The 22,818-nt window shown below is 59.6% G+C and overlaps 1 protein-coding gene across 4 annotated transcripts in view; it reads right to left on the reverse strand.

Moving 5' to 3' along the window:
• The window catches only part of FLNC (filamin C), a 28,044-nt gene extending 11,070 nt beyond the window's left edge, over positions 1 to 16,974 (reverse strand). For 2 of the 4 annotated variants that reach the window (XM_060156729.1, XM_060156728.1), the window contains exons 1-25: positions 16,415 to 16,974; positions 11,840 to 12,088; positions 10,162 to 10,259; positions 9,860 to 10,010; positions 9,647 to 9,765; positions 9,393 to 9,470; positions 9,019 to 9,181; positions 8,669 to 8,869; positions 8,237 to 8,299; positions 7,122 to 7,259; positions 6,647 to 6,773; positions 6,357 to 6,493; positions 5,961 to 6,154; positions 5,757 to 5,870; positions 4,980 to 5,123; positions 4,628 to 4,751; positions 4,315 to 4,475; positions 4,004 to 4,094; positions 3,746 to 3,915; positions 3,402 to 3,519; positions 3,044 to 3,306; positions 1,683 to 2,280; positions 842 to 1,015; positions 568 to 730; positions 171 to 331 (exon numbers count right to left, since the gene is read on the reverse strand). In XM_060156729.1, the coding sequence (XP_060012712.1) occupies positions 171 to 331; positions 568 to 730; positions 842 to 1,015; positions 1,683 to 2,280; positions 3,044 to 3,306; positions 3,402 to 3,519; positions 3,746 to 3,915; positions 4,004 to 4,094; positions 4,315 to 4,475; positions 4,628 to 4,751; positions 4,980 to 5,123; positions 5,757 to 5,870; positions 5,961 to 6,154; positions 6,357 to 6,493; positions 6,647 to 6,773; positions 7,122 to 7,259; positions 8,237 to 8,299; positions 8,669 to 8,869; positions 9,019 to 9,181; positions 9,393 to 9,470; positions 9,647 to 9,765; positions 9,860 to 10,010; positions 10,162 to 10,259; positions 11,840 to 12,088; positions 16,415 to 16,769 (4,354 nt within the window). In that variant the 5' untranslated portion in view covers positions 16,770 to 16,974. The remainder of the gene's footprint in view (positions 1 to 170; positions 332 to 567; positions 731 to 841; positions 1,016 to 1,682; positions 2,281 to 3,043; positions 3,307 to 3,401; positions 3,520 to 3,745; positions 3,916 to 4,003; positions 4,095 to 4,314; positions 4,476 to 4,627; positions 4,752 to 4,979; positions 5,124 to 5,756; positions 5,871 to 5,960; positions 6,155 to 6,356; positions 6,494 to 6,646; positions 6,774 to 7,121; positions 7,260 to 8,236; positions 8,300 to 8,668; positions 8,870 to 9,018; positions 9,182 to 9,392; positions 9,471 to 9,646; positions 9,766 to 9,859; positions 10,011 to 10,161; positions 10,260 to 11,839; positions 12,089 to 16,414) is intronic. The other 2 variants (XM_060156730.1, XM_060156731.1) reach the window with 1 other exon arrangement.
• Positions 16,975 to 22,818: the final 5,844 nt, after the last annotated feature.

Here is a 22,818-nt window from a genome sequence, read left to right on the forward strand (position 1 = left end):
GCCTCTTGGCCGTGACTGCAGCGCCTGCCTGCTCCACGTCCTCCCTGCCGGCTGGGCTCGGGGCTTTCCTGCTCTAGGGATGAGTCCCCACACCCGACTTCCTTCCAGTTTCTCTCTCGATGAGCAGGCCTCCTGCTGCCCTCCCTGAGTCCCACCCACTCCGTGCACACCTGGGATGGGCCGGCCCCCGAAGGTGATGTTGACGTCATAGTCTCCAGGGGTGAAAGGGATGTACTCCACGGTGCAGCTACCATCCTTGTTGTCCTTGCAGGACATCTTGGCTTCCGACGGGCCCTCGATGGCTAGGCCTAGGCCCCCAGTGCCAGCTCCCCTACAAGATGACACCCCTATATCAGCTCCGCTAGGGCCAGTGAGTGCGGATGGAGAAGCTGAATGGGGGCTGGGGGCCCAGCTGAGAAGGGCCCAGCTACAGGGGTTGGGACACTGGGGGAGCTTTGCACCCTTGACAGGGGATAGGCTGGGGATGAGGCACACACAGAAGGATGAAGGGGGAGGCCAGGTGGCTGGGATCAGGGTCAAGGTTAGGAAAGGCGGAGGGAGGAATACCTCGTTTCCACAGTGAAGCGGTTAGCCTTGTTGACCAAGCCACCCTCCAGGCCTGGCCCAAAGGCCCGGACGCGAGTGGGGTCACAGCCCTCAGTCACGCCCACTCGGAAGGGGCTCTTGGGCACAGCTACGTCATCATACAGCACCTCCACCAAATGCACTCCTGGAAGCCAGCCACACGGTGCAAGTCAGGGTGTGCGAGGCCCCTACCTCCCCAACCCCCGAAAATGCCGGCATCAGATCCCCACCGTCCCCGCTCAGCCCAGCCCCTCACCCTCTTCGTAGGCCGTGTACTGCACTCGGTAGGTGCCATCCCCGTTATCTGTCAGGTAGGTGTCCGTCTTAGCGCCCGAGGGGTTGAGCACGCGAGCCGTCACGTGGTTCCCACCCGTGGCTGTCAGGGATCTTGCGTCCACAGTGAACTCAGTGGTCACCTCACGCAGGACACCTGGCTCCCAGGAGACGAGAGCTCAGCATAGGTTGGGGGCAGCCTTCACACAGCTGCTCACCCCAGCGCGCCCTCCCTCCCCCACTCCGAGGCCTCTCCCCCTCCCCACCTGCTGCTCCCCAGCCTGAGCCCTGCCCCCCTGGGCCCTACGAGCTCCGGGCCCCGCCTCCCACTGCCCCTGCCTTTGCTTACCTCACCACATACTGACACTCTGTTCACCTGAGTCTCCCCACCAGGCTGTGCGCCCCTTGAGGGCGGGTCTGGGTCTTAGGTTCCTCTGCACACCCCGCCGTGCCTAGCCCAGGGTCTGGCCCCCAGCAGATGGTAACTCACAGGCACCGAGCTGAGCTGAACTGTCTCCTGACTCTTGTCACCCTCAACCCCAAAGCTTTCCCTCTGTACCATGGAGAGCAAGGTTCTTAGCTTTCTCAGATCAGCTGGTGAAAGTTGCGAATCTCCCCAGGAAAATGCAATTTTGCCACAAGACCAGAGGTGAAGCTCCGCGTCCTGCCTTTGGCTCAGGCGCCTTCTTCTGGGGTATCTGAGCCCTAAAGACTCAGCGCTGCCCCAAAGCCCTCCCTCCCCCCACCCCCGACAAGCCCTCAGCCCCGCTTCCCTCCCTCCCTGACTGGCGATGCGACCAGCTCCAGGCTCCTCTCTCACTCACCGTGGGGCTCCACACCGGGTCCCGAGACCTTGACTCCACTGGTGTCGACAGCGGGCTGCACATGGACGCGGGTGGGGAATTTGGGTACGGGGTGCCCGCCATACTTGATGGTAATGGTGTAGGTGCCGGGGAAGGCGGGGCTGTAGGTGATGTGGTAGGTGCCGTCGGCATTGTTGTGGATCAGCACCTCGGCCTTGACGCCGGCGTCCGACAGGATCTCGATGGTCAGCTCCGCCTCGCCCGCCTCCGAGCAGTCCACAGTGAAAGTGGCTGCCTCGCCAGCCTTGCCGCGCTCCAGGCCTGGACCACTGGCCCGCACCTTGCTTGGGTCGAACACGGGCCGGATGGTAGCCTTGAAGGGCGAGCCGGGGATGTGGGCTTCGGCAAACAGGATGTTGATGGTGTACTCGCCCGGCTCCGTGGGCAGGTAGCTGACAGCACACGAGCCATCGCCATTGTCCTGGCACTCGATCTTGGCCTCGCAGGGGCCCTCCACGGTCAGCCCCAGGCCACCCGTGCCCGCCCCCTTGGTGTCGATGGAGAAGGGCGCTGGCGTGCCTACCAGCCCGCCCTTGAGACCAGGGCCGTAAGCACAGACCTAAAAGAAGGAACAGGTGTGTGGATTACCTACACCTGACCTCGCCCACGAGGCCTTCATGGCTCTCAGATCAGCTAAGCGCTTTCAATTGTAGCAGCTACCACAGGCTGAGTCCTTATAACAATTCCAGGCGAGGAAACGCAGGTAGAGAGATAATTAAATAATTTGTCGCAGCTGGTGGACCTGGGATTGAAGCCCAGGTCGGATCCAAGGCCAGGCTTTTAATAGCTGAGCTGTCTCGATATAAGCTTTTATATGTAGGATGGATAAACAACAAGGTCCTACTGTATAGCACAGAGCACTATATTCAATAACCTGTGACAGGGACTTCCCTGTCCATCCAGTGGTTAGGACACTGTGCTTCCACTGCAGGGGGCACAGGTTTGATCCCTGGTCAGGGACCTAAGATCCCACATGCTGCTCAGTGCGGCCAAAAAAAAAAAAAAATCCTACGACCAACCCTAATGGAAAAGAATATTAAAAAAATTATGTACATATATGTATAACTGAATCACTTTGTTGTACAGCAGTAATGAACACAACATTATAAATCAACTATACTTCAATAAAAATACAAAAATCAAAACCAAACAAACACTAAGCAGTCTCAAAGGCAGGTCCTGAGGTGGGGGACTGCCTCGGCCCTGGGTCCCCGGCTATGCTCACTCCAGGACGTAAGGCCCTCTGGCCTCTGCCCCTGTGACTTACCCATCTTCGCTAGAAGCCCCGAACTCCCAGCTCCCACCAGCCCCTATTTCCTCACCTTGGAGGGGTCAGGGGGCAGGACACCCTCCACGGCGAAGGGGCTGCCAGGCACCGGGTGACCATCGTAGGTGATGTCCACCTTGTAGGGCCCCTCCTCAGGGGGCATGTAGCGCACAGCCTGGGCTTCAGCTCCACCCCCGGGCTCCAGCTTGCAGGGGATGGGTCGTCGGGAGGGTGAGGTCATCCGCACGTCCAGCTGGCCCTGACCGCCAGCCCCTCGTGTGTTCACAGAAAATGCCTGTTCTTGTCCCACAGCCACCTCTGTGTAGACGGCAAGGGACACCGTGAGCAGAGACTGCAACCCACCGCCCCCCCCCAGCTCTCCTCACTCCCAGGGCAGCTCTTGCCCCACTTACTGCTGTTGAGGCCTTGAACTTTGACTTTGCTGAGGTCCAGCGGGGGTGCCACATTCACCACAAAGGGGCTCTTGGGGACAGGGTCTCCACCATAGGTCACTGTCACTGCCATGTTGCCCTATTGGGTACAACAGGAGGTCAGAACTGGGTGGCTTGGCACAGCCTGGCGACATGCCTTTGGCCGATGTGGACCAGGGGCTCAGAGATCCACAGCGAGAGAGGATGGAAGGCAGGAAAGGGCAAGATCTGGGAGGCTGCATGCAGAGCGGGCCCTGTGAGACTGAAGGAAGGAGACCCACGACCCCATAGCCGGGACGGGTGGAGCATGGAGGGGGCGGACACACCTGCTGCACGGCCGTGTACTTGACAGTGTAGGAGTAGTCGTGGTTGTCGATGATTTCAAAGTCTCGCACAGCTTCTCCCTTGGCAGCCCCGGCAAAGTGCACGTCCAGCTTGGCCTTGCCGGCTCCCTTGGTCAGCACCGTGAAGTGAGTGGGCTTCCCAACTTCCACACCTGGGGAGTCACCCCGAGATGGTGGTGAGGGGCTGGCGGCCACCCAGCCCCACCCCCAGCCCAGCCCAGCCCCGACTCAGACACCTACCTGTGCGGTTCAGCCCAGGGCCCTCAGCCTTGACCTTGCTGGCATCATGGGATGGGTCCACCTTGATATGGAAGGGGCTGGCAGGGATCTCCTGGAGGGAGAAAAAGCTTGGTCAGGGTGGACACGAGCAGTCTCTGAAAAAGTGCCCTTTGTTTCCTCTGAGGCACGCTGCCTACACATAGGAAGTGCGCAATCAACGGCTGTAGGATTGTCCCCAAACGACTGCCTCTTAAGCTGCTGACTGAGATGTGGGCCGGGGCAGGGTGGGGTGTGCAGCCAGCCGTGACAACCAAAACCCAAGCGTAGGGTACCTGGTTGGCAAACAACACCATGATGGTGTAGCGGCCGGCCCCTGGAGGTGTGTACTTGACTGTGAAGGTGTCATTGTCATTCTTGATGATGTCAAAGTCGATGTCAGCCTCTGCAGGGCCCACCACGCCAGGGGCACACTTGATGCCAATGCTTACATCGCCTGAGGGGAGGCAGGCACGAGGCCATGAGCGGGGGGCTCAACGACCTCCTGCACTTGACCAGTCCCCCTACAGCTGGGACCAGGTGGAGGGTACCAGTGCCTCCCACCCAGACCCTGACCGGCCCCGCCCCACTCCCTGGTCCTCAGGGCACCTTGCCCCGCCTCGCTGCAGTCCACCGTGAAGTAGGTGGGCTCATTAGCCTTGAGGCCTGTCTTCTCCACGCCAGGGCCGTACACCTTCACCCGCTCGGGGTGACTGCCCTCTCCCACGTTTACCTGTGGGGAAGAGTCGATGGTCAGCACGGTGCCCCTTCCTCAAGGTCTATCCCTTTCCCCAGCACTTCTGAGCCCAGCCTTAGCAGGACCAGTTTTAGCATCTTCGCAGGGGCCTTGAGGTGGGGAGCGATGACAGGACCCAGGGACAGCCAACATCTCCTGCGTGAGGTTCCGCCCTCCCTCTGGGGCCCCTGGCAGTGGGCATGGGGCAGGGAGCAAAGGACATACCCGGAAGGGGCTCTTGGGGACGTTGACACCTCCCCAGGAGATGATGATGGTGTGTTTAATCGGCTTGGTGGGCACGTAGGAGCAGCGGAAGGTACCATCGCCGTTGGGGATGACCTTGATGTCAATGGGGCAGCCCTCTGCGTCCTGTGGGCGTCACCCAAAGCAAGGTTCTTGGAGTGCCCCGGACTCCTAGAGCACCAGCGCCCTCTGCTGGCTGTGGGCCATCCTCCTTACTCACCGCCAACCCACTCACAGGCCCCGCCCAGCCACAGACCTCAGACCGGGACAGCCTAGTGCCACAAGCTCTGGTAGCCAGGGCGCACCCTGGGAACAGCGAGGCCAGGCTCTAGACCATCTGTGTGGCCTGGTCTCCCAGCCTAGGTCTCTGAAATGTGTTGTCAGGGGAAACGCTCAGCTAAATCAATGTTCCTAAAATTGAATAAATAACCTTTTAAAGAAGAAATCATCCTCTTGGACCCAAGAACATATTCATTAACCTCTAGGGGTCAGTGGACACCACTGTGAGAAACCAATGTCTTACTCAGTCAAATCATCTTTCAATTGCAAATTATTAGTACAAAAATATACATTTGGTAAAATATGTTTTTAAGATTATCATCAATAAGAAAACACAAAACGTTAAATTTTTCATAGTTCTAATGGATCCACGAGAATCAGTCCTGTGATGCCTGGAGGCCCCTTTCTCTAACTTGCCCCCCCACCCCCCAGGGTCCCTGCTACAGCGGCGAGGGGCACAGAGATGGGGCAACACCCCACCTGGGCATAGAGCTTCAGGTCTCCCTTGCCAGCAGCACGGGCATCAATGGTGAACTCTGCTGGCTTGTCCACGATGCAGCCAGTGGGCTCCAGGCCGGGCCCAAAGGCCTTCACCTGCGCAGGGGCAAGACCAGAGGGCTGTGTTGGGGACTGGAGGAGGGCCTGTTCACCTTGTCCCAGGCCCGCAGGAGCTGGGACCCCCACCTTGTCCGGGAAGCAGTCGGGTGGAGCTGGCTGGATGTGGGCAATGAAGGGCGAGTCTCGAATGTCCTCATCGTCGCAGATGACGTGCACGGCGTACTCCCCTGGTTCTGTGGGCCAGTACCGCACGTCGCAGGAGCCATCTCCCTTGTCATCACACTCAATCTTGGCCTGTGAAGGGCCCTCAATGGAGAAGCCTAGATGAAAGATGGGGAGGGTCAGAGGGCACAAGAAGCAACTTGGATACTCAGGCAGGTCCCCGGGGCATCGCTCTCCCGGCGTCACCACCCTGATCACCCACGTCCCATCTCCCAGTCTCATCTCGACACTCGCTATCACTCCCACCTCCTGACCCCAGTCACCCCCCACTTCCCACCTGTCACCACCCCAGCCACTTACCCAGCGTCCCCACCTCCGTGCCAATGGCCTCCACCACAAAGTCGGCTGACTTGCCCACCTGGCCAGTTTCCAAGCCGGGACCCCAGGCCCGCACCTTCTGCACTCCTGCCTCTGGGCTCACCTGCACCTCAAAGGGGCTGGGCAAAGAGGGAGCTGGTGTCCACGCCGGGAGCTGCCCCCACCAGAGGTACTCGTCCCCCTCCCTTCCCTCAGAGTCCCAGGCAGCCCGCCTCCCTCTCCCACCCTCTGAGGGCCCAGACCTGGAGGCACGGGGGCCGCATGGTGCTTACCTGCGGGGAATGGCATAGCCGCCCCATGTGATGGTCACCACGTACTTGCCAGGCACCACGGGGTAGTACTCGCACTCGAACACACCGTCCCCAGCCTCCCGCACCTTCACCGGCTCCTCTGTGCCTTCTGAGGAGGTGTGGGAAGTGGGGGGTCAATGCTCTGCGAGTCCCAGCTGCTCAGTCCCCTCCGGGACCCCTGGGACCCAGGTCCAGCCCGAGGATACTGCTGCTGGTAGGCACTGTGTAACAGCCCAGGGCAGCACACCGGCGAGAGCAGCATTCCCAGCTTGCACACTGGGAGACTGAGGCAGAGGTCAGACAATGTGCCTAAGGTCCCAGGGAGCCTCCGGTCAGTGTCTCTTTGGAGCCCCCCGGGGGGGCGTGGTGCTGACCATCACTGCCCTCAGGGGCTCAGAACCACTGGCTGTATTTCCCCCCTGTGCCCCGACTCCCACCACGGCCCCCTGGCACTCACTTGGTCCCTTGACTGTGACCTTGAGCTCCCCGCTGCCAGCACCCTTGGTGAACACCTTGAAGTCAGCCACCTCTTTGACACGCACGCCCTTGGGCTGCAGGCCCCGCCCAGAGGCGCGGCAGGCGTTGGGGTTACAGGCTGGGAGAGAGAAGAGAGGTGAGGCTGGGGGCGCCGAGGGGCCCTAGACAGAGCCTCAGCCCTCACCTCTCATCCCCCACCTCGCTGTGCACAGTCCTCCTGACGCCCCCCAGGCACAGGCCATGGCCTCATGCAACCCTCCCCCGTGCTCCCTGGTGCCCCCGACACAACCATGGCTGCCGAGACCATGCTGGGCAGGGAGCTGGCCACGGTGCCCCCAGCCCCCCTCATCAGGCTGCTCACAAGAAACCCTCCCCACCAGGCTCCTTGGAGTCAGTGTCGCTTGGGACACAGGCAGGGCAGAGCCTGAGCAGAGACTGGAGCAAAGAGAGACAGGGAAGGACCTTTCACCTACCCCAAGGCCACCCACCTAGAGCCATCTGAGCCTTCTCAGAGCCACCATAGCAGCTTTAGGAACTAAGTCATGCCACAAAACACTCAGAACACCATGGAACAAGAGATATGCATATAACCGGAAGCCTGCCACAGATCCCAGGCAATGCATGAAAGTCAGCCTGCCACAGAACACTGCTAGTGGCAATGAACCCAGACTTTGCTACTGAACACAGGCCGAAGAACAGTGATCTCAGCCTGCCACGGAACCCATAAAATGGCATGGAACCCACGGCTGCCACCAAACAAGCAACAACATATAATCCAGGCCTGCCACGGAACACAGACAACGGCAGAGAATCCGGGTACTGCCACAGAACAGGCAACGGCACGGAACCCGGAGCCTGCCACGGAACACAGGCAATGGCACGGAACGGAGGTCTCATATCACGGAAATCATCAGGCAAGTGGCAAAGAAACTAGATCTGCCACAGAACATAGGCAAAGGCGCAGAACTTGGGGCCTGTCACAGAATGCCACAGAAGGGGGGGCGATTCCACACCGCTTGGGCCATGCCACACAGCACAGGTGAGGCCAGTCAGCTATGGCCATGCCCGGCCCCGCCTCCACTGGAGTGTACTAACGTGGCGCCACTCTCCTGGCCTGGTGGACGATGGGCACTGAGGGGGCGAGCGGCGGCAGGGGCTCTGAATGGCAAAGAGAGAACCAAGTGGGGGGTCACTGGGGGGGGCCTGGCGTACAGGTGCTCACGTAAATGCCCCCCACCCACGTGGCCCTGTCGCTTCCCCCTCAACCCTTCCACAGTGGTCCCTGTCTGGTATCCTTCACTGCGGCCTCCTGAGCCTCCTTGGGGGCAGGGGATGGACAGACGAGCTCTCGAGAGCCCCACCCCTTGGCTTGCTCTTCTGCCCATTTTAAGCCTTCAGATGGCTCCCCACCCGCCCCTGGAGGTAGTGCATCATTTCCCGTAAATCCTCAGCGCGGAATTCGGTGGCAACGCTCTCTGTGTCCTGGAGTCGGGGAGGGGATCATGCGGATGGGTGGAGGGCCTTTACCTTCTGCCACGTGGACAGGGAAAGGGCTGCGGGTGATGGGGGCACCGGCGAAGGCCACGTGCACCGTGTGGGGTCCCTCCATCACAGGCCTGTACGTGCAGCGGAACGTGCTGTCGCCCTTGTCCTCCAGGGCCACCTCCACTGTGTCTCGCCGGCCCTGCGGGTCCACGATCACCACGGCAACATCACCAGTGCCGGCCCCTGTTGCGACAATGGCCATCAGCCCTCATTCTGCTTGGGGCTCCCTCACCCTGAGACCACTGCCCTCTGGCTGGGACTCTGCCCCAGGCCCCCATGCATACGCCCCACGCCCAGTCAGGGGGTGTCGGGTGTAAGGGGGCCGTCCTCACCCGCGGTGTAGATGTCAAAGTAGGTGGGTTTGTTGGCCACGTTGCCCATGGGCTCCAGGCCAGGACCACGGGCTGACACCTTGTTGGCATCCCCCAGGGCCATGCCCACGTTCACCTCAAAGGGGCTGCGTTCGATGTTCTGGCCAGCAAAGAGCACGGTCACCTGGGGGTCAGAGGCCAAAGGTAAGCTTTTAGAGGAGAGCAGCTCTGAGAGGGGGTGGAGGAGCAGAGCAGAGCCAAGGAGGGTGGGAGGCGGGTGGCCGGTGCACGGGGGTGGGGCGGGGTGCGAGCTGAGACAGGGGTCCATTCAGCAGAGCCAAGGATGTGAATGGAATGGGGAAGACGGGGGCGGGGGGGGGCCTATAGGGAGATACCTTGTGCAAGCCGGCGACCTTGGGCACGTAGGAGACAGCGTAGGTGCGGTCCTTGTCGTTGTTGGGAACCACCTTTGCCTATTGGGAAGGGAAAAGATTGGCAGTTAGAGCCCCTCCTGAGCCCACAGCTCCTGCAGCCCCCATGGTGAGGCGTCCCCCATCTCCAGCATAGAGGGTAGCTCTGGCAGCCATCTCCAGGCCACTCCAGTTGTTGGCCTGTGGTCTCTGTCCAACCCCCAATGGCCTCTCCATACCTCCTCGGTGTGGCCCTCGGGGTCCTCAATGTAGACCAGCACCTCGCCCACGCCAGCATCCACTGTCTGCACGGTGAAGTGCGCGGGCTGCAGCACGGTGTTGCCCTGGGGCTCAATGCCTGAGGGGCGGAAGGCAGAGCCAGAGAGTTTAGGGAGATCCATCCTAGCCTGTGCCCAGCTGCCCGGGGAGGGCTGTTAGGGCTCAGTACATACCAGGTCCGTAGGCAATGGCCTTCTTGGGGTTCAGCTGCTTGGAGCGAACAGGGGCACCAGGTTTGAGTTTGGCCTTGGGGAACTGGGACAGGTAGGTCATGACAGAATGCTCATCCACGTTGGGGTCCACAATCTCCTCGGGAGCAATCACCTGCCATGAGGAGGAAGGATGTTAGAGGATGCCCTCCTTAGCCAGGAACCCCGGTTCTCACCCACATCCTGACCAGGTACCCTTATAGACCCAACTCCACCCTTGGCCCTCTGGCCCCTTTACTCTCCCACCGCCCCGTCTGCCAGTGTACCTGGGGCACCCCGAGCCAGTCATCCGCCTGCTGCATGGCCTCCCGGGCGTTCTCCACAGGCTGGTTAGGGTCCCAGGCCTCCCAGTCAGGACAGAGGCCTGGAGAGATGGCGGAGGGAGGCGATGACTAGGGGAAGCAGTCAGCCAGCATACAGAGCATTTGCTCATCCAACACCCTCATGGGCTGTGGGTTCACACTCCCTCCCATGCAGCCCTAGGCCCCTGATCAGCCAGGTTCCTGCTGACCCCCGATGTTATAGCCCATCAGCTGGGATGCCCATCGCTGTTTAGAGGCACGGCAGCCCTTCCAAGCACCAACAATGAGGGCTTTCTGCCCCAGCTGACGCAGCCTGGCACCAGCCCTGCCAGCCGGCCTCCTGCCTACCAGGCCCCAGCACCGACCCTTAACACCAAACCCCTGTGAGGGCATCCCTCGCAGACCTCTCCTGCCTCATCCCAGCTGCCTCCGGGTGGGCAGTCCCCGTCCCACACATGCTTCTGACCCATCGCCTCAAAGGCCTCCTCACAGCTGCCCTGAAGTCCTAAGTCTCCAGGCACTTCCCACAACAGCCTCAGAGCATAAGACTCTCTCTCCTCCCTGACTTCCCCCTTGGGGAAATGGAGGCACTGAAGGGCCTGTTTGGAGAGGATGAGTTCTTCTCTCCAGCCACCCAGAACCCAGCCCTTCTAATGGGAGGAATGCTGAGGCGGCCGCAGGTCACTCCTGGGAAGGGGTGCAGGGGTTAGGGTGTGCTTGGTCCAAGCCAGAGCTGGAGGAGGAGGGTGCTGCTCACTGGCGGGGAGGGGGCCCGCTCAAAGGCTGGAATCCATGACTGGCCAGAACAGCTGAGCTCACTGCTGGCAGCCGCACCAGCCGTGGGCAATGGCTCAGCAGCTGGGAATGCTTCCCAGGCGGCCAGTGCCCCCGCCTCCCACTCCCTGCTCCCCAGCTGACCCCAGGCTGAGGGAGGATTCGCCCAAGGGGACATGGCTCCCCAGAGGCAGAGCTGACCGATAGGGGTGGAGAAGACCTATCTTCTCAGGAGATGAGGGTCAGAAAGGAAGCCGCACGAGGGGTACGGCTCTCGCCTGTGATGCCTCAGTCTTCTCATGGGCCCTCAGCTGCCCCCACCTGAGCAGGCCAGGGCCTACATCGACAGAGGGCAGGGCTGGGTCACCTGCCACTGGGCAGTGTCACATCAGCCTCAGCCCACATCATCCTGGGCTTCAACCCCTTCTCAACGCTGTCCCAGGGGCTCACAAAGAACAGCCTTCTCTGGGTCTAAGTCCTGGCCTTCTTTGGAAAGCCAGAGTCCCACCACATTTGCTTTCTGCTGGCTGAGCAGAAATGACACCCATGTGGCAAAGTAGGAAGCAGGGAGTTGAGGCCCTGGGCTCTGGTTCAGTTCTGCCACAGATAAGCTGTGTGATCTTGGACAAGTCACTGGCCTTTTCTGAACCCCAGTGTCCTGGCCTGTAAACCCTTTTCCTGCCACTGCAGGATCTGGCAACTCATCAGGAAGGGTCTAACTCCAGCAGTGATTCTCAGCTGGGGCAGGGGGTCCTGATCCCCCAACCCTGGGACATGTGTTCTGACAAACACAAGCCTCGGCATCACCAGCTCATCCCAGCCCCCCTTCCGGGCTCAAGGATCCATGGTGTGCCGCCGGCCCACTTACCAGGGGCACAGTTGTCCACCAGGGCGCCCAGAGCTTTGCCATCCTGCCAGTCACGGTTGAAGTTGGTGATGGGCAGCTGGGGTACCTTGTTCTGGATCCAGCCGAGTAGACGCTGCTTGGGTGTCTGCTTTCGGGCATCCTCATCATCCTCATCCTCCCACATGGGCATGGAGATGGAGTAATGCAGGATCAGTGTCCAGATCAGGCCCAGGATCAGCTTCAGGTTCCCATCTACGATAGCCTTGCTGTCTGTGGAGCGGAGAGGTGATCTGGGCTCGGGAGGGCTCCACTGCTAGCACGGTGCCCTCCCCTCCCCCGCCCAGGTCCTGAGGCTGCTGCTTGAGCGCTGGGTCAGGACCTACTCCTTCTCTGACTACCAAATTTTCCATCCTGTGAGGCCCGGCCCTTGATGGACCCCTCCTCTCCCTTCAGAATGAGGCTGCCTCCCAATGTGTTCCTTCAGCGTGTAGTTTCACCTCTTGCACGGCACTTGTGCGAGCCTCCTAGCAGGCTATAGGCATCCATGCAGTTATGCAAGATTGTAAGGCTCTCGGGGGCAGACACTGTTTTGCTTCGTTTCCTTTCTTTTTCTTTTTTTAAACAGTTTTAATGAGGTACGCTTGATGTACAATAAACTACTTACTAGAAAGTACAACTGGATAAGTTTTGACACGTATATACCCACAAAGCCATCACCACAAATCAAAATAATAAACATATCCACCCCTCCTCAAAGTTTCCTTTCCTTTGTGATCCATCATTCCTGCCCCTCCTGGTCTCTCCTTCCCAGGCAACGACTGACCTGCTCTTGGTCGCTATAGATTAGTTTGCATTTTCTAGAGTTTTCTATGAATAGAATCATACAGTATATACTTCTTTTGTCTGCCTTCTTTTCCTCTAGATACTGTATCTCATGTCTACTCGGAGCCTAGAACTTAGTAGAATCTCAATAAATACTGGTTGAATGAATGAATATTTTAAAAACTGAAGTTGGAGAGGAATGGGACCAACCTGGTTCCAGCCAAATTCTACTCTGAACGCTATAAAAGGTTTTAGGAACAAAGTTCTTGGGGGAGGGGGTGGGTACAGTGCACATTCTGTTAAGGCTTGAAAATCGTGTTTTCAAATGATAGGGACCAGTAAGATTTCACAAGAGCCGGGGGGAATGTTACCCATGTGGACTCAAGTCCACATGGGGGCAGCCGAGGCTCTCGACCCATCCCCTCCTTTGAGGAATACTATGGACCAGAACTGGTACCCCAAGATTTGGGGGGCCTAGTTCCCTTTTAACAGCCAGAGAGAAATATCCAGGAGCCAGGAGTGGCCTGGAGTATAGATCATTGGAAACCAGCTTACTTGTAAAGGACGGTGCAGGCCTGAAATCAATCAGCTTCCCGGAGCACTGCTTTTAGGAGGTTGGGAGGGGGTGGGAGAATCAGCCTTGTTTACTGGTGTTGCCCAAGAGATGGGAAAGGGTGGGGCTGAAGGTGCCCCCTTACGTATCTTTTCCTGCCCCCCACCAGATCTTGGGGGATGGCCTTTGGAGGGTAAGGCCTGGGGAACCCCAGTATCCCCCCTCAACCTGCTCCCAGGAGGGGAGTCTCAGTCTCTCTGTCCCTCTGGCCTCGGGCTCTGGCCCCCTTGGCTCCACCACCCTTTCACTGATTCATCCTTCCTTCCCCAGCAGCTCCCCAGGCCCGCCCCCTCTACCCCTGGCTCCACTGCAGCACAATGGTTTGGCAGCTTGCAGATTCCATGACACGCTCACTCCCAGCCTCCTGGTGCTTTGGTGCGGTCTCTCTCAAACACACACAGGCCCACAACACTTTCACAGTCTTGACACCCAGGGCCTCACAGCCTCTCACAACCCTGACAGCCTCCAAAGCTGGTGCTCGCATGCCCAGAGTGCTACTTGCAAACTGCAGCCAGATCCCTGGGAGGGAGGCCTTGAGGCTGCTGGGGCGGGGGGCGGGGGTACGGGGAGCGGGGGGGGGGGGGGGGCGTCAATCCCATCTGCCGCAGGGAAAGGTTTCTCCCCAGCAACTGGCCCTGGGCCAGACAGCAAGTGGTCCCGGTCAGCAGGAGAGGGGTGGGCCCAGAGTCCCACTCTAGGAGCAGTGACCTTCTTCTCCCTCCTCCCCCTCAGAGGCCAGGCAGAGGAGGGGAGCTCTGCTCAGGCTGGGTTCCCTCCTTCCCACCCCAATGGGGATGCCACCAAAGGGGTGGGAGGAGCCCCAGAGCCAGTCCCTGAGGCCACCCCAGGCCTCAAGTGGAGGGGGAGAAGAGAGGGCCCAGCGAGGGAGGTGCCGGGACAGCTGCTGCCCCCTCCAGCCCCTCCCTCGGTGGTTGGCTCCAGGAGAAGGAATAGCAACTGGGGAACAGCTGCGGGACAGAGCTGCCGCATAGGCCTCTTTGTTCGGAGGGGCTGAGGGGCTGGCGGGGTAAGGAGGGCACACAGCTCCTTCCACCCCGGCTGAGTACCCCTACCTCCTTCAGGGGGACGGCTCAACCCCCAGCTCCCGCCACACTCCTAGAAAAGGGCGTGGGGAGCTGTTCTGACCTCCTCCCAGGCGCCCAGATTCAGTCCTGAGACGATGCCCAGAGACGGCCCCTGCCCCAACCCCTTCCTACCACTCAGCGGGACAGAGGAAACCAGAGGAAGCACGATGCCCGCCTGGCGGGGAACCACCCGTTACAACTTCTCCAGGTTGGGCAGCCCCTGCCGCCTGTGCCCCCTCCCATCCAGCCTCAGCCTCAGGCCCCAGCAGCTGAATTGCTGACAGCTTATCTCATCCGGCGGCAGGAGCGAGCCACTTGGCCCAAATGGGGAACAATTCCCTGCAGGAACGGGAAAGGAGGGTTCCCTCCCGCCCCCAAACCAGCTTTTGCTTCTTCCCCCTCTGTTCTGAGACGGCCTCTCCACACACAGTTGAGCCAAAGGGGCCGGAGCCAGGCACCACCATGGGGGAGGGGAGAGGTGTGCTCTCAGGAAGGACGAGGCCTGGAGAGGGGCCGAGCGCCCTGCAGCGGGGAGGGGAGGGGAAGGCTGAGCCATTTCCTACGAAGCCTTGTTGAGGCCCCAAGCTCTCCCCTCGAGACCCCACCTGGGACCGTCAGTCCAGTCGGTGAAATCCCAGCTGCCGGGGGCTGACAGGCCCAGGGCTGACTCCTCTCTGACCCTGGCCCCCGGCAACCCCACGCGCTCTCAAGCAGCCCTCACTCCCACTACACACACCGGGGCCCCTCCCCACGCCCTGTCCTCAGGCTTGTCCTTCTGGAAAGCTCAGAGACATCTGCTGTGTCACAGCGGCAGGGCTATTTCCAGGCCAGAGCGGGTGGGGTGGGGGTCAGTATTGGGGCAGGAGGGGGTAAGGCCTAGAGAGGGGACTGGCCGGGGCAAAGGGCCCCGGACTGAGCTCAGCTGCTAATTCCGGAGGCCTAGAGATGCCCCGAGGGAGAGTGGAGGTGGACAGACCTTCCATCATCTGAAGAAGTCTCTGGGGCAGCCTGGGGGGCACCGGACGCCCTGTGAAACTCCCCTCCTGCGGCCCTGGGGTGCACCCCGCCGAGGGGCCCTTTCCTGCAAATCCCATCAGGGCTCTTAGGAGCTCGCCACAGGGGTAGGGCTCTGCCCCAGGCCCCCGGCCTGCGGGGATGACCGCAGGGCGGTGAGGGGAGGACCAGCTCCTACCCTCTCAGAGCCCATCCCGGGTTCCCCAGCTCCCAAGCCTGGGGTGCCTCCCCACCCCCACCCAGCGCTGACACACCTTCCAAATCTGGTTACACTCAATGACTTCCTCCCTTTTTCAGGCCTTCCCTCCCTCCCCTCAGCCCAGGCCGTTTGAGCTGCAGCCAATCGGGGCTTAGGGGGTGGGCGGGGGCCGGGCGTGGACGGAGGGAGCCCCCTCCCCGGCCGGCTGAAGCTGGTAGAGGACAGGCAGGGGTTAAGGCTCTCGGATCTCGCTCAGAGCCTTTTTAGGTTTCCGAGGCTGGGCCCTGCCGGCCCTGGCCCCTGGGCCTGAACCCAGACGCCGAGAACATATGCCCGCGGGGGACCCGGGCCCCGCGCCCGCCCGGCCACTAGCTCTCCCCCTGCTCCCTGGGATCGGGCAGCGATTGGGACCCGCCTTCAGCCGCTCCTCCCCGGTGGAGGTGCTGGGAGGCTGGGAAGCCATTTGCTTTGTTTGGGGGAAGGTGCCCCCGGGAATCAGTAATGGGCATTGGCCCAGTCCTCTCAAGCCTGGGCTGGGGGTACGGGTGGCAGGAAAGGGGACGAAGGGGAGAGGCGGTTGGTGAGAGTGTGCGAGGGAGGCTGAAGCTGGAGGGCTCAGAAACTGTCGGGTCTGGACTCCCCCGGGGCCGCCTCGGGATGCCTGCCGACCAGAGAGGGGTGCGAAGGCAGGACCCGAGGGGGCGTGCATCGGCGGGCGGGAGAGCGGGGACAGGGTCCTCTCCCGGCGCCGGGGCTCTCTCGGCCCTCTCTCGGCTCCCCGCGCGCCCACCCAGCACCTGAGTCCTCTGTCCCCGTGGGCCAGCCCCTCCTCGGGGCACTTCCCCCTCCCCGCCCGCACTGACCGATGGACACGAGCTTGATGTGCTCGCGCTCGAGGAACTCGAGGGCCACGGACACGTTCTCCAGCTTCATCTGGCGGAAGTTGGGGCGCGGGTGGAACTTGCGGTACATGCGTTTCTGGCTGAGCACCTCGAGCAGCGCGATGAGGCGCAGCCCGTCGCTGAGGTCGCGCTGCAGGTCGGTCAGGCGCTTGCCCACGCACTTGAGGTGCTCGTTGCACCAGCGCGTGAAAGTGTTCTGCTGGATCTTCTTCCACGGCGCGTCCTCCGCCAGGTCCTTCTCCGTGGACGGCATGTCGTCCGCCTCGTCGCCCAGGCCGAGGCCGGGGGCCTCGGAGTAGCCGCTGTTGTTCATCATGCTGGCGCGGGCTGGGGCGGGGGCTGCGCTGCCGGCTGGGCTCCGGCTTGGCTGGGCTCGGGCTCGAGGCGCTGTCGGGGCGCGATCGCGGGACTCGCGGCTCTGCGCTGCGCGGCTCTCAACTTCTCTCGCGCCCCTGTCTGGCGGGACTCGGCGGGCCTCCTCGGCTCCTCCGCCGCGCTCTCTCTCTCTCTCTCTCTCTCTCTCTCTCTCTCTCTCTCTCTCTCTCTCTCTCTCTCTCTCTCTCTCTGTCTTTCTCCCTCCGGGGGCGGAGCGGTGCTCTGGAAGTGCGGGCCGGGCTGGGGCGGGGGGTTTAAGAAGCCCCCGGGCCGCGTTCCCCCCGCCGCGCCTGCGGCCCCCGGCTCCACGTCAGAGCGCCGGCCTCCCAGGAATGCCGCTCGGCCCGCGGGTGGGGGCCGAGCCGAGCCCGCCGGCCCCGCCTCCCTCCCTCCCCTCCCCCACGCGGCCCGCCGGCGGGAGGGGCGCCCTCGCCCCCGGCCCGAGTCTACTACCCCGGGGAGGCCCGGGCCCCGGAGCCGCCGCGCTGGAGAGATGACTAGCGGAGCTGGAAAATGGGGGGAGTGAGGGCTCCCAACACCCCAGAACTAAGCTTCAACGGTCAGAGATGAAATATACCCCCGCCCCCTAGGACTAAAGAGACACAAGGGGAAACTGAGGCCAGTGGTTAGGGCAAAACACACTGATCTGGTGTTGAAAGAATCTTCTGGGTTGTTTGGTGGCAGGGCTGTTCACAGGGCCTGGGAGTCCTGGCTCCTAGCCCAGGGTATTGTCCACCTGCGGACAGGGAAGGGAAGTGTGTGTGCTTGTGCGCAGACGGACTGAGAGGAAGTAACGACACTGCCCACGCCAATTAGGGAGAAGGCTTGGGGTGAGGGTGCCCCACTTTACATGTAGAAAAGTCTCATTTGAAGTCCAGACCCAGGGTCCCAGGGGAAGGACTGCGTCTACCCCTGACTCAGTGTCCCTGTCACCAGCCCTTTTGTCCTCATCCTCTCAGAATGAAAGAATGAAGCTGAGCTCAGGAAAAGACTGCCCAGTGAGTCACACTGTGCTCCCCCCCCCAAAGTCTGATTCAACCAAGGTGATGAGAGGGGAGAGAGAGCCTCTGCCCTGTAGTACCAGGGAGCCCCCTGGGCGATGTGCCCATTTGGGTCACAGGGCAGATCCTTCCAGTCAAAGGCAGGTTAGCCAGACAGAGAGAGAGTCCTGCCCAGAGTAGTCCAGGGGAAACGTGACGGGGGCTGGTGGGCAGGGAGAGCCCCAAGGAGCCAGCCAGGATGCCTGGGCAGGACTGGGCTGGGCTCAGGGTAAGCCAAGGGCAGCTGACAGCAGGGAAACTGAGGCACTCAAACAGAGGAGCTGGCCTGGGATGAGGTGAAAGAGCTGTAGAACATACTTTATATAAAAGGAATATATATTCAGCAATTCTGTAGGATACATGTATTCCACGCCTCCTGGCACCCCCTTTAGGCCAAACTTCCTCAGCTTTCCCATCCCTCTGGACCCATAAGTTTGGGCCCCAACTCAAGTTGTGTGATGAGCAAAATTTGGCAAGTTTCTGGTGAATCATTTGACCTTATTCCTCTTCCCCCACCAGGCCCGGTGAAAAGGACAGGGAAAGTGGGCATCTTTGGGGGAAGAATGAGGGCAGTCCTTGTTATAGAGCTTGGGAAGAAGTTCAGGAGCTTTGTGGGGGGCAGTGCTTATGGTGAGAGGGGTCCATGAATGATTTCTTTCCCTTCTCATTACTGAGGGAGGGGGAGGAGTAGAGAAGGGACCAGAAACAGAAAAGGGACCTGCTGTGCGTGACTTAGGAGGGGGGAGCTCTGGGGGCCCTGATAGTGACAGGCGAGATATAAATAGCTTGGGCCCTGCGGCTCATGTTCTCTCGGCTGCCTGTGATGAGGTGCTTAGGAATTCCACCCTCCTGCTGGCACCCCCTTCCCTATCTCCAGAACTCTCATTCCCCCATGCCACCTTTATACCATGGCCAAAACCAACCATCAGGCATCAGTGCCATCCGTCTACTTGAGAGGCTGAGCTCTCCTGTGCAGAGATGCCCACCTCCTGGGGACACATGACATGTAGCTGGGTTTCATAAGGGAAGTGTGTGTGTGTGTGTGTGTGTGTGTGTGTGTGTGTGTGTATGTATGTGTGTACAAAAAGGCAGACTTCTGACACCCAACCTGAGGTATAGATCCAAGAAAGGATGGATTCCTCTCCCTGAGCCTCTGGGGAAAAGAGAAAGGGGTAAAGCAGGTTTGCCTGGAGCTGACAGCCCTTCACAAACCCTAATGGCTCACACTCGTGTTTTGTGGGCGTTACCTTAGGTCCCCCAGTAACTTGAGGGCCTCGCTTAAGGTGGGGGCAGTTCAGAGGGAAGCCAGCAAGTGGACAAAGAACTCCCTTCTCCCCCTTCTCATTTCTTCTCTCCGAGAGGTGTGTGTGTGTGTGTGTGTGTGTGTGTGTGTGTGTGTGTGTGTCCCCAGGGGAGTAAGTGAATGGGCGGCAGAGGGTGCCCAGTGCCAAGGATGGTTCCTGGCACCCTTCTCACCCTGCCTGCCCCAGAAACCAGAGCCCGTTACTCTCCAGGACAAATCAGGGCCTGACTCAGGCCCCGGCCAGCCCGTCACAGTCAGCCTGCCCAGGCACAGGCTGGTGACTCAGCCCTCAATATAGCCCATGAGCCCAGGCCCCAGGCCTCGCCATGAGCGCTGGAACAGACCGTGCACAATGCTGGTCCAGGGACCTGCCAAGTGAGGGCCCCTCCCTGAGGAGGGCTGATGTGCTCCTCTCAGAGCCCGGCAGGGGCTTACAGGGGGTTTCATCAGCTGAGTTTTTGCGGCACTGCTGGCGGTGGCGGCCACAGGCTGTATATAGCCCCCTGACTCACCACCCGCTGACCTGTCTCAGGCGACCAGGTTGCCTGGCCTCTCCCCTGGCCCTGCCTCTCCCATCAAGGGGCACTGCTGGTCAGCCAACATTGGCCATATTTAACTTGAGCGGAGCAGAATCTGAGTGAGCGTGTCCAGTGGGCCATGTTTGAAAATCCTGTTTCCCGGAACCAGGGGCATTTCCATAGCCCCCGTGACGGCACCAGGCTGGCCAGGTTCCGCAGGCACTTTGTTTTAATCCGTGATACTGACTGCGGCCCTGGCCCAGGTGTGGCAGGGACAGTGTGGTAGGGTGGAAAGGTCCATAGGCTGAATTCCAGCCTCTTCACCTCTGGTTCTGTAGCCTTGGTCAGGTAATGGAACTCTTTGGGGCCTCAGTTTTTTCGTCCGCAAAATGGAGTTAATAGTACTCTCATAGGGATTTTTTTATGCATGAAGATGAAAGGAGACAACATGTAAAGTGATTAGCATGGTGCTGGGCAGCTAATAGGGGATCAGAAAAAGCCAGTTTGCTTCCTCTGCTGGTATCCTGGGGACCACATGGGTTCTGGTGAGCTAGGCCTTCCTCACAGCTGCCTCTGTCCCCTGTAGAATCCACTGCCGGCATCTCCCACTGCTCCCCTCTTCCCTTCCTTGCATCCTAACACTCCACCTGCCAGAATCAGAACCAGAGTACTTCTGATCTTTAGAGCTACCCACCATGCCCCCCAAGGGCAGCTGGCCCTTGACAGGGGTGGCAGGTGGTGTGCTCTACTGCGTAGCCTGGGAAGGGAAAGCAGAGGGGTCTGTGGTGCAGGGAGAGAGCAGAAAGGAAGCAGTTATGCAGAGGGCAGGAGAGGGGGGAGATGGAGGCCACTGGAGGTGTTCTGAGTCCTTGGTTCTATCTGTACCTGGGCCTGGGTACATGCCTGCCTCTGGCTTCTAAGAGACACCCCTGTGGACTCAAAGCTAACTCCAGGGACTGTTTCACATTCAACACAGGCACTCTGAACAGTGTATCTACAAGACCAGAAAGCACAGAGCCCAGATCTGTGAAGAGGATGGCCTTCCAAGATGAGCTGACACGGGCAAGTGACCTAAAGGGAAGAGCTCTGTATTCTAAACAAAACGGCTGAAGAAAAGGACCACTTCCCTGTCATTGCCAGCTCTGGGTTTGGGCCTGAGAAGGACCAGATGAAGTCCTGACTGGGGGCCGACTGCCTACCAGACCATGACCTCCACCTTGGCTTCAAATACGAAGTTAAAACAGTGATGCTCAGCGGAGGGTCATCTTCCAGACCTCTCCACCACACATGTTCTCCGGCCAACTGGTGGCCGGAGTGAAGTTGGTAAAAAGCAGGGTCTCACTACACTCAACAGCAAGGGGACAGTGGTAGCAGGTGGATCGTGAAGGAATTTCAATGAGGTTACAACTGAGAATACACAATCTAATACAGTGAAGGGCAGTGCTTCTCAAATTTTATCATGCGTACTCATCAACTGGGGATCTTGTTGAAACGTAGATTCTGTGTCAGTGGGCCTGAGCTGGGGCCTGAGATTCTGCCTTCCTAACAAGTTAACAATGCTCATGCTGCAGGCCTGTGGGCCACAACTTGAGCAGCAAGGAGCTAGGCCACCCTAAATGAGCCCTATCTTTAAAGAGGAGTCATTTAGAGGGAGCAAAGGGGACCCACGGCACTGCCCTCAATCTGCCTAGGTACAGCCCTGTGATAAGGGCAGGTCATGATTTCAGCCCTGGCCCTAGGTCTGCTAGGAGGACTCCCAGTCAGCCTTGTCACTCCTCTGGGCTGCACACAATTTAAAAACCTCCTAATTCTAAATGTCCTTGCTCCCACTAGGAAAACACTGGAAGAAATGAATTCATTTAGTGCTCAGCAGTGCCCACCTCAGTACACACTCTATGGGTATGTACTGCTTTGTATATTGGGGTGAATGAAACAAACTCCTTTGGTGGCAGGTAGAAAGGAGGCAGAGAGAGGGTCCCAGGAAACCGGCAGTCACGGGAGCCATTCTGCCCACTATGGCTTATGAATACACTTGGGGGCTTTCATATGGGAACATTCATGATGAGAACAACCCATCACAAAAGGTTCCGCAGGAATGAAGGTCAACAGGGACACTCATAAATTACCCTCATCGTTCTGCTCATTCCCACTTAGATCCATTCTCAATCCTCTGCCCAGCTGGCTCTGAACTCCGGGAGGCTGACCCTGAAAGACTGTCACCTGGGCATCTCTGCTCTCTGGCTCCCAGTTGGGATCAGCCAATGAGACACACCAACAGGGAACTGGAGAGTGGGAAGAGAGGGTTGGGGAGCACATCAACTTCCCACTTCCTCATGGCTCTGCTAAGGGCCACACACCCCTATGGCCACCATGTGTGTCTGGGGCCCCATGCCAGGCCTCCAGCCCCTGCTTCCTCCCTTTTCCCCTTCAGGCCTGCGACGGTAGCCAGTTCCCCCTGTTGCTGGTGCCTGGGGACTTCACTATTCCTCGGTGGTTCTCCTAACTGCCTTCTGTACATAATCTGTGCATTAACAACTCTTAGGTTAAAGCCATTTTTTTGGGCTGCACTGTGCAGCTTGTGGGACCTCAGCTCCCCAACCAGGGATTGAACCCAGGCCATGGCAATGAAAGCCCGGAATGCCAACCACCTGGCCACCAGGGAACTCCCTTCAGTTTACTGCTGGGACCCTGAGTGATTATTAAGTCATCTCCGAGAGCAAATCCCTCCACAACTCATAAGAACGAAGCCACGAAGGCCCACACGCAGATCTTCTCAGGGCACCCTTCTCACAGTAGACAGATGTGGGCACGAGACCCAAGGGCAGGTCATTTGCCCCCCCGCACACAAGTACGCAGATCATTCCATTTCTCTGTGCTTAGATAAGTTCCTTGAGATTAGGGTTAGTAGGTACAGACCAATCCAGCTGCGATTCGGCTGGCAGCACAAGGAGCCAGCATCATTTCTTTCTTTCTTTTTGTTTTTTCCTCAGCCTCATTTCTGAGGTCATGTGTAGGGTGAGAAATCATACGTAGGAGCCAGGGTCTTAAGTGAGCAACTGGTTAAAGGGGAACTGCTCTGTTCTGGTTGCGCTGTGAGGTAGTTAACAAATAAAAAGCCACAAAGTCTCA

Source organism: Lagenorhynchus albirostris, chromosome 8, assembly GCF_949774975.1.
Source record: "Lagenorhynchus albirostris chromosome 8, mLagAlb1.1, whole genome shotgun sequence".
In the NCBI taxonomy this organism is placed as follows: Eukaryota; Metazoa; Chordata; class Mammalia; order Artiodactyla; family Delphinidae; genus Lagenorhynchus; species Lagenorhynchus albirostris.